Here is an 11,000-nt window from a genome sequence, read left to right on the forward strand (position 1 = left end):
TTTCCGATGAAGAAACAAACTCATCTACATCTTGGATGGCCTGGGGGTAGATTTTCAGCAAATTTCCAACTTTGGGTGATCCATTCCTTTAATAATGATAGTCAAACACCACAACCTCCTAATCAGACCTCTATCTACTCCCATCCCAAAAACTTTAAACAATAGGTGAAAATAATCGCACATGGGTCGTGTTCTCAAAATACAATGGTTGGCAATGCAGGTGCACCACCTGGCAGGCTGTAAAGCTCTCCCTACATACACACACACACTGACACACTCTTTTGAGGGGTGTAGGTGCCGACCGCTTTTCATTGGAGTCAGAGAGGAGGAAAAACAGCTGAATAATTTAATTCATTACTCTCTGGCCAGCTGGAGCTTTCTGATTGTACATGAATTTTACATCATCTATACACACACTATCATATTTCATAAAGACAGTCCTTCACCTCCAGAAGACCTTTGGCCTTTTATTGTACTTATATTACAAGCTCCAGAGCCAAGAAACATGAAACAAAACCTCACACACATAATACAAATACATACCATCACTGTGCGCGCATGCACACACACACACAAGTTTCACCAGAAAGAGTGCTTGTGCTCACATCATAGGTTTGAATGCATGAACAGATAAAATAAATATATACTAATAATGCAATGTTGACACAATGTCTGCGTTTACCTCGTTTGATTTGAAGTTCTTCCCTTGCATCCCATGTTTCCAGAAGGCCAGAACACTGTCCTGGAGAGACACTGACAGAAACACACACATATATAAGGTTACACACACCCATCAAACACACTACACAACAGAATAAAAGCATACCACAGCTGGATGAGTGCAGAAGTGAATCTCTCACCTACTGAGTCGACATAGAAATCGAAGCTCAGCTCAGACGCCAGTTTCTTATTAGACTTCAGCTTTCCATGCAAGTTCACTATTTTTACATTCTCTATACAAACACAAGAAGAGAGACAACATTAGAAATATTCAATAATTTTAGTTTTTTTTTTTAAATAATGTTTATCAAGGTAGATGTTGAATGTTATTTCACTCACTGTCCAGGCACACAAGCACGGTGTCTCTCTCTAACTGTGTCACGTGAATCGTATCGACCTGGTTACCTCCTACAAACAGATAAACATACCATCACTTTTTTTTACTAGGTCATTAGGTAGTTTACTAGCATGGTATAGGACAGTATAAAGTAACAGAATAAACTGTGTTTGAGAGAGAGCTGTACCTGAGCCGATCTCAGTGAACCAGGAGGAGCAGGAATTGAGGTTGATGGTCTGGAAGCGAACCACCTGTCCCGGCTCAGTGCCCTGACTGACCGCCACACACACCAGAGGATACTCCTGCTCAGGGACCACCAGCATCTCAAACACACGCAGCGGACTTGGTAACGGGAAATCAAAGTGCTGTGTGAGAGAGAGAGATTTAAAAGCTTCATAATGTCATATGCCATCTTTTGTTTTATTCAGTCTGGATTTAACTCAACTTTCCTTCTGGTTTGCAAATACAGTTTTTTTGTGTGTCTAACCTTTATAAGCATGAATCTCTGCATAGGTTCGTACCACTGCAGCAAAACAATCCCAGACTGCAAAGCTCCACAGAGATACTTGTGACCCGTGTACGGATTCCGCACTGAAAGAAAGAAAGTGAGCAGATCAAACTCAGTCCGAGTGTGTGTGTGTGTGTGTGTGTGTGTTTGTACAGGAGTGTGTGTTTAAAGCTTTACCGATGCAACACTTGTGGCATCCCTTGGTGTCGGGGATCTTGGTGGTGAGAGCAAATCTCCTGTGAAACAGACAACAGTGTAACTGTTAACTACAACAATTAAAAATAAATGTAGAAAAACTGAAATAAATCTGAAATTAAATAAAATATAAATATTAGATGAAAAACTTAAACTTATTTATTTTTCTATTAAAGTATAAGTTGACATTCTTAAATTACTAAAGCGAAAATAAAAGAAATAGAAATATAAAAAAATAATAAAAATGACAAGTATATAAAAATGACTAAAACTAAAATTGAAAATGTAAAAATAAAAACTACTTCAAAATGTAAACAAATAATATAAAAGTGCATAGATAATAAGGCTGGGCGATATGTCAAAAATATCTTGTCGATAATCGCCTTAAAAATATCGCAATATCCGATAATATCGTCTACCTAAGCCCCACCTCCACCACGCCCCGCCCCCTACTAAAAGGTCATATATCACAGGTCAGTGATATAACTAATAGCTTTAAAAATATATGTTTATGTATAAATAAATAATCTACTATATAATAAAACAATATTAAACTGTATATAATAGATTTATATAAAATAATGTTAAAAGACCAAATATTATTTTTAACTTTTTAAAAAAGAAATCTTAAAATTATATATACATAATACATTCACATACATACATACACATACAGTATTAAAAATGTGCCTTGCTTTTTTTATTTTATTTTGAATGTTATTACTTCTTGTGTCTTTAGATCTAATTAAAAATAATCAAGGCATGTTTCTGACATTTTTAACATTTACATATATAAAAAACACACATAAACCAATTTTTGCAAGTTAAAATTTATTACAACCAAACTATTATACTATTAAACGATTTGCTCCAAGTGTAAGGACACTTTCTTTAGGAATGGCTAACAACAATTTTCAAAGTGTTTCTTAATTTTATGTTGCTAATAAAATCATGGCAAATATACTGTGAAATGTGCAAAAACTGTGTGTGTGTGTACCTGGGCAGTATCCTGTCAGGGAATCTGTGGGTGTGGAACTGAGTGGCCAGTCCAGGTTTCCTGAGCTGTTCAAACAGCCCAATCAGATTATGGGAATACAACTGAAACGTCTTCCCTTTAAACGAGAGATAACACACATCACACGCGTACCTTACACAGAGTATGACTACACACAGGAAATCCAACAAATAACAATTCATATCATTTGTGCTGATGAGAATGGAAAATGATGCCCCACAGAAATGAGTAGTCATTACTCCCTGCACAAAGAAAAGCTGAGCTGTGTAGTTATGCAAGCTGAATCAAAATCAGATTAAGAATGAGGCCAGAAAGATGATGTGATATTAGCTGTGTGCGTTTGTGCTGTAGAGGACAGAGGTTTGACATTTTACCTTCTGATTATGGTGATTTAGGCATTAAAAGAGCCAGCAAGCAGTGAATCAGTCGTGAACACAGGAAGAAACGGATAGAAAGACAGACAGGGATCATGTAGGTACTGCAGAGAATCTCAGTAACAGAAAGACAGAAGAGCCACTCCCACATCACTCACCTGATAATGACATCAGATTATTATTGATTATGTACAGCCATGTGCATCGCCGTGGAAACAACTGAAACACATCAACACAGCAGGTTATGCGTTCATAGACCTGTTTTCTGTTCAAGGTCAACGGTAAAGGTGAAAGGTCAGAGTTTAGGCTGTACCTGCTCCATGGTGGCTTCATGTAGCTCATTCAGGTTCAGAGTGTAGATACCGTCTTCAGTGCCAAATATCAGATACTGGTCTAAAAAAATCCAAACAGAAGTAGTAGTGTTTACAGGCTGATGATATCAAAGAACCCACAGTTTACAAAAAAAAAAAAAAAAAAAAAAAAAAAAAAATGCTTTCAACACTAATTACATTAAGAATCAGCATAGGAGCGGCATATGAGAATGAGCAGCAAATCAGCATGATTCAGAATGATTTCTGAAGGATCATGTGACTCTGAAGACTGGAGTAATGATGCTGAAAATTCAGCTTTGCCAAAACAGCAATTTTTAGTGAGATTTTAAAATATTACTGCTTTACTGAATTTTCGCTCAAATAAATGCAGCCTTGTTGAGGATTAGAGACTTACAGTATACACAGAGAAGATACTAAAAACACTATAAGTGGGGAAGTCGTGGCCTAATGGTTAGAGAGTCGGACTCGTACTTATAAAAATCTTAGCCATTAAAAACTGACCCCAGCCATTTTTTTATTTACTTATACAAAATAGTATCAAATTTAATATCAGACAGACATTTATGGTTATCGGCACTTTACCTTTGGTATCCGGGTGAATCCATGAAGTGGCACAGTTAATTTTAAGAGGACAACCATCAAAAACCTTTGAGAAACAAGCTCCCATCTGCAGACACGCAGAAAGGTAATATGTGAGCTTATGACAGTTATAAAATACAGAATTAAAATAAAGGACTGAGCAAATAGCTGTTGAATATTGAGATAGGGAGATATTAGCATTTAATCAGCAATCGCACATCATAAGTGATGATGTGCGATGATGTCACTCACCAGGACTTTGGGAGTGGGCGGCAGGCCGTTAATAGCAGGTTTCTATAAAAAGAGAACAGAAAAATTAGTAGAGAGCAACGTTCTTTTCCTGCGTCACACTCGTCTCAGCAAGACACATACCCCACACACACTTACAGGAAAATCTTTTCTCTCTTTCCTCTGTGGACGACTGGGAGGTGATTTTGAAAGATCTCCATTTACACTTCCGTCTGAATCTTCCTCTACAGCGAGTGAGAGTGAAATTTTGACAAAATTTGATCATTTATTATGACTCTCTGGAATGTGTCGTTCTGATCAAGTCTGGTCTAAATTCAGTGGTCAAACATTGTTCAATATTGCACCACATCAGCATATTAGAATGATTTCTGAAGGATCATATGACACTGAAGACTGGAGTAATGGCTTCTGAAAATTAAGCTTTGCCACCACAGGAATAAATCACATTTTAAAATTTATAAAAATGATTATATTGTAAGTATATTATATTATAATCCATTATTTAAATTGTAATAATATTTCACAATATTACTGTTTTATTGTATTTTTAATAAGAGAGACTTTTGAACAGTAGTATAATTTACTTATTCAAAATACTCTCCAATACATCTACATGAGAATGGTACATGAACAGTAGCTGTGTATAAACATGACTTGGAGAATGAGCGTGTGTGTGTCTTACCATGGTCTGCGGTGTGTGAGAGCAGTCCTGGGCTGCTGACGCTCACAGACAGGTAGTCTGAGTGGGAGTGATCTGCGTTACTTCCTCTCTCAGGTGTGCTCTGTCTACGAGCCACTGGTACAGGCCCGTTATCAGAGCCCGGGAGCCTCCGCACCGTCTGACAGCCGTCGCTCAAAGCAAACTCATCGGATTCACTGCTCAACCGAGGCTGAGAAGGCTGATAAGAATAAGAATTTCAAAAACACAGCAATAAAATATGTATTATAGAGATGTACACTTATACACAAACTCACAGTTACCTTAGGAGGAAGCGGTGGTGGCCTTCCCTGTTTAAGAGTAGAACTGAGAGGGGGGAGATGAAACCGAGAGAGAAAAAGAATCGAATTACTTAATTGGTCTTTGCTTGCGATTAATTTTGCAGTTTTCTCAGCACATATTTTTCAATGCTGATTTTACAGAATATGATACCTTACAACCTCAAGTGAGCAAGCCCAAGAAGACTATAAAGTCTTTAAGATAATGTTTAATGTGTAAGAGTGCCACACTTACAGATCAACATCTTCAAAAGCATCTTCTAATGGAGCCAAATGCCCTCTTCAGAGACCGAGAGAGAGAGAGAAATGGACAGAAAGAGACAATATTCATGAGCTTATTAGTTCACAGTTAAAAGAAACTAAATAATGGAATGAATATTACATTTTTTACCAAACGTGGTATCGTATTTTTCATTTTACCAGTTATAATGCAATTATTTACACCACACATCAATTTTTATTCATTTCCTTTAGTACTAAAAGACAGTTTTTTTCTCTTATTTGGGCTCTTGGTGAGTTAATTTTAAACCCTGCGTTGATGTTTCCATGGATCTGTTAAATAACAGCTACACAAACCAATTCTTTACCGTATAAACAACTCCTCCTCAATGCTCTTCAGAAGACTCCTTCAGTGGAGGAGTGCACAAAAGGGAAAAAGTAAAGGAAAACGGGAAAAAGAAAGAACACAACAGAACAGTCAAAGTAGAGGGAATGCAAGCAGATCTCATGTGAGATTCTGCAGAAAGAAGGAAGTGCGTAGACTTGTGGGGACGTCAGAGAAATGTTGCAGACAGAACAGGGAAATGATTGCTTGTGGCGTTTTCATGCGGGTGGCAGTAGTGGGAATTAAATCATTCATAAAGTCACAAAGAAAACTTTTAATGGTTACCTGGAGGTGATGGGGCCCTCTGTAAACGGGCTCCAGGGGGAGGAGAAATCATTGTCTTTCGTCACATCCTGCAAAGAAAGAACCATATGTACACACACTCTCTTTTAAAAACATGCAATTCAGGGTCATTGCATACCTGATCTGGGCAAACAGACAATTTACTCATGCAGATATTTGCATGGAAAATGTTTGGTTTTAAGCTTATCAAACAATGAACTGCAAGTTTATTCTGTAGTGTGTGTGTGTTTAATATTAGTGATGTATTGACTATCTGGACTATGCAATGCTTCTCTCACCATCTCAGCACTTGCTTCAGTCTCCTTCCTCATGGGGGGCTCAAACTGAATCCTATCAACTGAAATACAGAGACGAAAGTAGACTTATTTACTGCACTTATTAACCTAGCATGCCACTGACAAGACAAAAACATTTCACCATCAATTATCTGCACTTATTTTAATATTTTTGACATTCTGTTCAACACTACAGGAATGCTTTGTTTGTACAAAAAATTGCTACAAAGTTCAAGCTGAAGTCCAAACATGTAGTACTACATCTCCACCACAGGGGGCTCAAGACTGCATTTCTATCAGAACTAATGGTAACACTTTACAATAAGATGTCATTTGTTAACATTAGTTAATGTATTAACTAACATGAACCAACAATGCATATGTTACAGTATTTATTAATCTTTGTTAATGTTAGTTAATGAAAATACAGTTATTCATTGTTTGTTCATGTTAGTTCACAGTGCATTAACTAATGTTAACAAATACAACTTTTGACTTTAATAATGTATTAGTAAATGTTGGAACTAACATTAACTAAGATCAATAAATGCTGTAGAAGTCTTGTTTATGCTTAGTTCATGTGAACTAATACAGCTAACTACTATTAACTAATGAACCTTATTGTAAAGTGTTACCGAACTAATAATAAGAGCTAAAACTCTTCAAGAGCAGAGTAAGACCAAGAGATGTCACTTATCATGAATGTGGTCTGGAGTGTGGTGGTACATCATGTTCATAAATAAAGGTCAAACACATGTTGACTTAGCTATCTAAACAAGGACATATGATAGACTTCTACAAGCCCCTAACCATAGAAGAAAACTTTGCATTTTTACAAAAAAAAAAAAAAACACACACACACATTTTTCTAAACGAGGACATCCCTGAATGTTCCCAATGTGAGGTTGTTTCATATTTAACTCACTTTTAGGGTAATAATCTTCCAAAAACCCACTCTACAACTATACAAATTATAGAATAGCATGTATTCTATCTTAAATCTTAAACTATCAAATTCTCATCTGACAAATACAACAGATCAGTTACACAGATCTTTAACCAGAGACACCAGACTCCTCAGGCTACTCTGTTTTGGATTCCAAAGAGTAGCTTTTAGTAAAGATAAAACTTAATATTTTGATGGTAAAGATGATCAGTATTATATATATTGAAATATAAGATTTCCAGCCAGGAACTAAATAGAGCACACAAAATAAGTTCTTTCAGCCAGTGGAACTGTTTTGGGGTTCAATGGGGATAGGTTAGACAGTGAGACACTCATAATCATGCTCAGGCATGTGATTGACGTACAGTTGATCTGTGACTGGGTCCTTTCAGCACGAGAGCTCCTGCTGTGGGACGAGCGGATGGTGTGGCGCTCAGCAAGTGGCTTCGACCAGAGAAAGAATCATAGTAAAAACGTGTTATACCACACACAATCGTTTGCACACATTTACCATTTAAAGCCATGTGCACTCACACTTGTACACTGAAACTCTGACATTTACACACAAACTCTCACAAACTAACACACAGAGTACATTCACAGACGTACATAATAACTTGCCATCTCTCTCGTACATGCATGCGCACACACACACACACACACACACACAAAAGTCACATGGGTTACCTCCAGGTCATCTTCATCTCCCTGGCTGAAGTGAGACTGATGATTATCTGGGTTGTTCATCTTATCAAGTAGCTCTAAAGCTAACCGTCGAGTCAAAACTGTCTGAGCCACAAATAAGTGCTGCATGCAAACACAGAGACAATGTAGTGCAAGTGGCTGCTTGTGAAGTGGCCTATGTAATATTCAGACAAAAATAACAGAATAGAGGAACGTAATCAAGAAAATAGTTAATATTGACTGAATGGACACAGGTGTGTTGAACACATTTTTCATTTTACAAATATATTTCCAATTATTATACTCTTACAGCAGCATACTGTGATTTAAACTACCGTTCAAAACATTGGGGTCAGTAAGAATTTTTTACTTTGATTTTTTTAAAGAAATGTTTCTTGAGCACCAAATCAGCATACATTTGGATGATTTCTGAAGGTTCATGTGACAGTGAAGACTGAAGTAATAGCAGCTGAAAATTCAGCTTTGCCATCACAGGAATAAATGACATTTTAAATTATATTAACAAAAAAATTATTTTAAATTGTAATACTTCAAAACATTACTGATTTTACTTTATTTTTAATCAAATAAATGCAGCTCTGGTAAGCATAAGAGACTTCTTTCAAGATACAGTATTGAGTTCAAGTGCACAATTCTCACGAGTTACATGAGTTTGTTTCATTGCATGCACACATAAACTTCCACTAAGAGTTAAAGAACTGTACTGTGTGGAATCATAAACAGATACAAATGGAGATTGATTTGAGAGGAAATTTTTTGAGAGTGATTGATTTTTTACCGAGAGCAGCTTCTCAGCTGTTGGTCTCTTCTTAGGGTTTTTTGTGAGGGAAATTTTAACAAAATTATGAAAGGCTGTAGACCTGCAGAAAAGCAAGACAGTTAAGACAGAAAGGGAAAGAGACAGGGATTTAAGATTTTATTTGTAAAACACTCATTCAGAACACACTGTATATTTCTCTATAACTCAAATATACAAACAAATACATACAAACAGGCCAGAGAGACTCACCATTTGGTCTTGTCCTTTAGCTTGGGTGGCTGGAAGTTGCTTTTAGACATCAGAAATAAAGCCCTGCACATACACACAAAAAGTAAGAAAGAAGGGGAACACAAAGATACAAATATCGGAGTAAATATGTGAGGATTTGGTTGTAGTCTAATGGTTAATTATCTTGGCTTCAAACATTTTTGCAAATAATTAAGTTATTAAGATTCACAATAACTTTGGGACTGGAGCAAATGCCTTGGTTAAAAACATGTCTGCTCATTGGCAACAAGTAAGTGTGTGTGTGTGTGTGTGTGTGTGTGTATATACCTCATGGGATGAAGGTCAAACATGGGAGGCTGTAGTTCTGCCAGTTCTATAGATGTGATTCCAACAGCCCAGATATCACACAGATGATTATAACCCCCATTTTTCTCCACTGCCGCCACCTCTGGAGCCATCCTATAAACACAAACACAGAGCAGACGAGACATTAAAATCCACAAACACTATTGTTCAAAAGTTTTTTCTTTTTAAAAGAAATGAGTGCCTTTATTCAGCAAGGACAGGTTACAATGTTGATAATAATCAGAAATGTTTCTTGAGCACCTAATCAGCATCTTAGAATGATCATGTGACACCAAAGTAATAGCTGCTGAAAATTCAGCTTTATCATCACAGGAATAAATTACATTTTAAAATATATTAAAATAGAAAACAGGTATTTTAACTGCAATAATATTTCACAATATTTCTGTTTTTAACTGTAGTTTCAATCCAATAAATGCAGCCTTGGTGAGCCTAAGAGGCTTCTTTCAAAAACAACTTAAGTCTGATCATTTGCTCGACTTTTACAGACTTTTAATGAGTGAGGGGAAACGGTTTCTAACATAATGGTGAAGCGTCTGGTTCTGCCCGTGTGCTCAGTTATCAAAGCTCATCATGAACAGAAATACACACAAAGTCTGATTAAGTCACAAAATGCTATTAAACTCTCCTGTTTATTGAAGGTTGTAGAGCTGCATTCTTGTCTCGTGAGCTGAACTTCACATGCACTTTGCGTGTCTACCCTCATCTAGCCGACTGTGTTTGGCACAACAGTAGGTTATAGTTCACAGAAATCCTGAAGGAGCCATTCACTCTGAATAAGGCACTTATTGCCATTTTTCATTGTTATTTTGGAACAATGAAACGTCTTTCAGCGTTTGGTCATTTCACTGTTTGAACGGCACCTCTGCTGTTCTTATGGTAGACTTCTATTTTATAATGTGGATTATGAGATTCTACGCACGTTCACAGAGTCTTAGACTTTTTTTTATGATGCTATTCCATTTTTTTCCCCATGTTGTAATACCTTTTCCGGACTTTTCAAATGTACAGAGAGCTGAAAAGAACATGTATACCAAGCATATTTAAATATAACTGCTTCTTCATCACAAAACAGGTCTTACCAGTAGGGCGTCCCAATGAAGGATTTCCTTTTTGCCATGGTGGCCGTTATTTTAGCAGCGACTCCAAAGTCGGCTGTAAAACAGGAAGATTTGTTTAACATTCAAATTCAATGGCACACAAGCACACACCCTGCAATTATTGCGTGACCATCTCACCTAATTTGACATCTCCATTGTCAGTGAGCAGAATATTCGCCCCCTATTGCACAATGAGTTGAGAGTTATTAACTAGCAGGAGAAAGATAGTTTGAAACCGGTAGAACACCAATATAATGAATACATATAATGATTATAAAGCTGTATTACCTTGATGTCTCTGTGCATCTTCCCTTTGGAGTGCAGATAAGCCAGACCCTAAACACACACACAGACACACACACACACACACACACACACACACACACACACACACACACACACACAAAA

General features: G+C 36.9%; 1 protein-coding gene across 2 annotated transcripts in view; it reads right to left on the bottom strand.

The window, feature by feature from the left end:
* map4k5 (mitogen-activated protein kinase kinase kinase kinase 5) overlaps window positions 1–11,000 on the bottom strand; it is a 16,348-nt gene that overhangs the window by 3,668 nt on the left and 1,680 nt on the right. Inside the window, exons 4-28 of one of the 2 annotated variants that reach the window (XM_016478291.1) lie at window positions 10,881–10,928; window positions 10,731–10,773; window positions 10,575–10,647; window positions 9,454–9,585; window positions 9,148–9,210; window positions 8,917–8,998; window positions 8,121–8,240; window positions 7,799–7,877; window positions 6,491–6,549; window positions 6,195–6,262; window positions 5,541–5,585; window positions 5,291–5,333; window positions 4,992–5,208; window positions 4,448–4,533; window positions 4,313–4,354; window positions 4,064–4,148; window positions 3,463–3,542; window positions 3,308–3,368; window positions 2,758–2,872; window positions 1,743–1,801; window positions 1,545–1,648; window positions 1,245–1,422; window positions 1,060–1,128; window positions 861–953; window positions 683–753 (exon numbers count right to left, since the gene is read on the bottom strand). In XM_016478291.1, coding sequence (XP_016333777.1) covers window positions 683–753; window positions 861–953; window positions 1,060–1,128; window positions 1,245–1,422; window positions 1,545–1,648; window positions 1,743–1,801; window positions 2,758–2,872; window positions 3,308–3,368; window positions 3,463–3,542; window positions 4,064–4,148; window positions 4,313–4,354; window positions 4,448–4,533; window positions 4,992–5,208; window positions 5,291–5,333; window positions 5,541–5,585; window positions 6,195–6,262; window positions 6,491–6,549; window positions 7,799–7,877; window positions 8,121–8,240; window positions 8,917–8,998; window positions 9,148–9,210; window positions 9,454–9,585; window positions 10,575–10,647; window positions 10,731–10,773; window positions 10,881–10,928 — 2,115 coding nt within the window. Of the gene's footprint in view, window positions 1–682; window positions 754–860; window positions 954–1,059; window positions 1,129–1,244; window positions 1,423–1,544; window positions 1,649–1,742; window positions 1,802–2,757; window positions 2,876–3,307; window positions 3,369–3,462; window positions 3,543–4,063; window positions 4,149–4,312; window positions 4,355–4,447; window positions 4,534–4,991; window positions 5,209–5,290; window positions 5,334–5,540; window positions 5,586–6,194; window positions 6,263–6,490; window positions 6,550–7,798; window positions 7,878–8,120; window positions 8,241–8,916; window positions 8,999–9,147; window positions 9,211–9,453; window positions 9,586–10,574; window positions 10,648–10,730; window positions 10,774–10,880; window positions 10,929–11,000 lie in introns of both variants that reach the window. The other variant, XM_016478220.1, reaches the window with a different exon arrangement.

Source organism: Sinocyclocheilus anshuiensis, unplaced genomic scaffold, assembly GCF_001515605.1.
Source record: "Sinocyclocheilus anshuiensis isolate Anshui unplaced genomic scaffold, SAMN03320099.WGS_v1.1 scaffold413, whole genome shotgun sequence".
NCBI lineage: Eukaryota > Metazoa > Chordata > Actinopteri > Cypriniformes > Cyprinidae > Sinocyclocheilus > Sinocyclocheilus anshuiensis.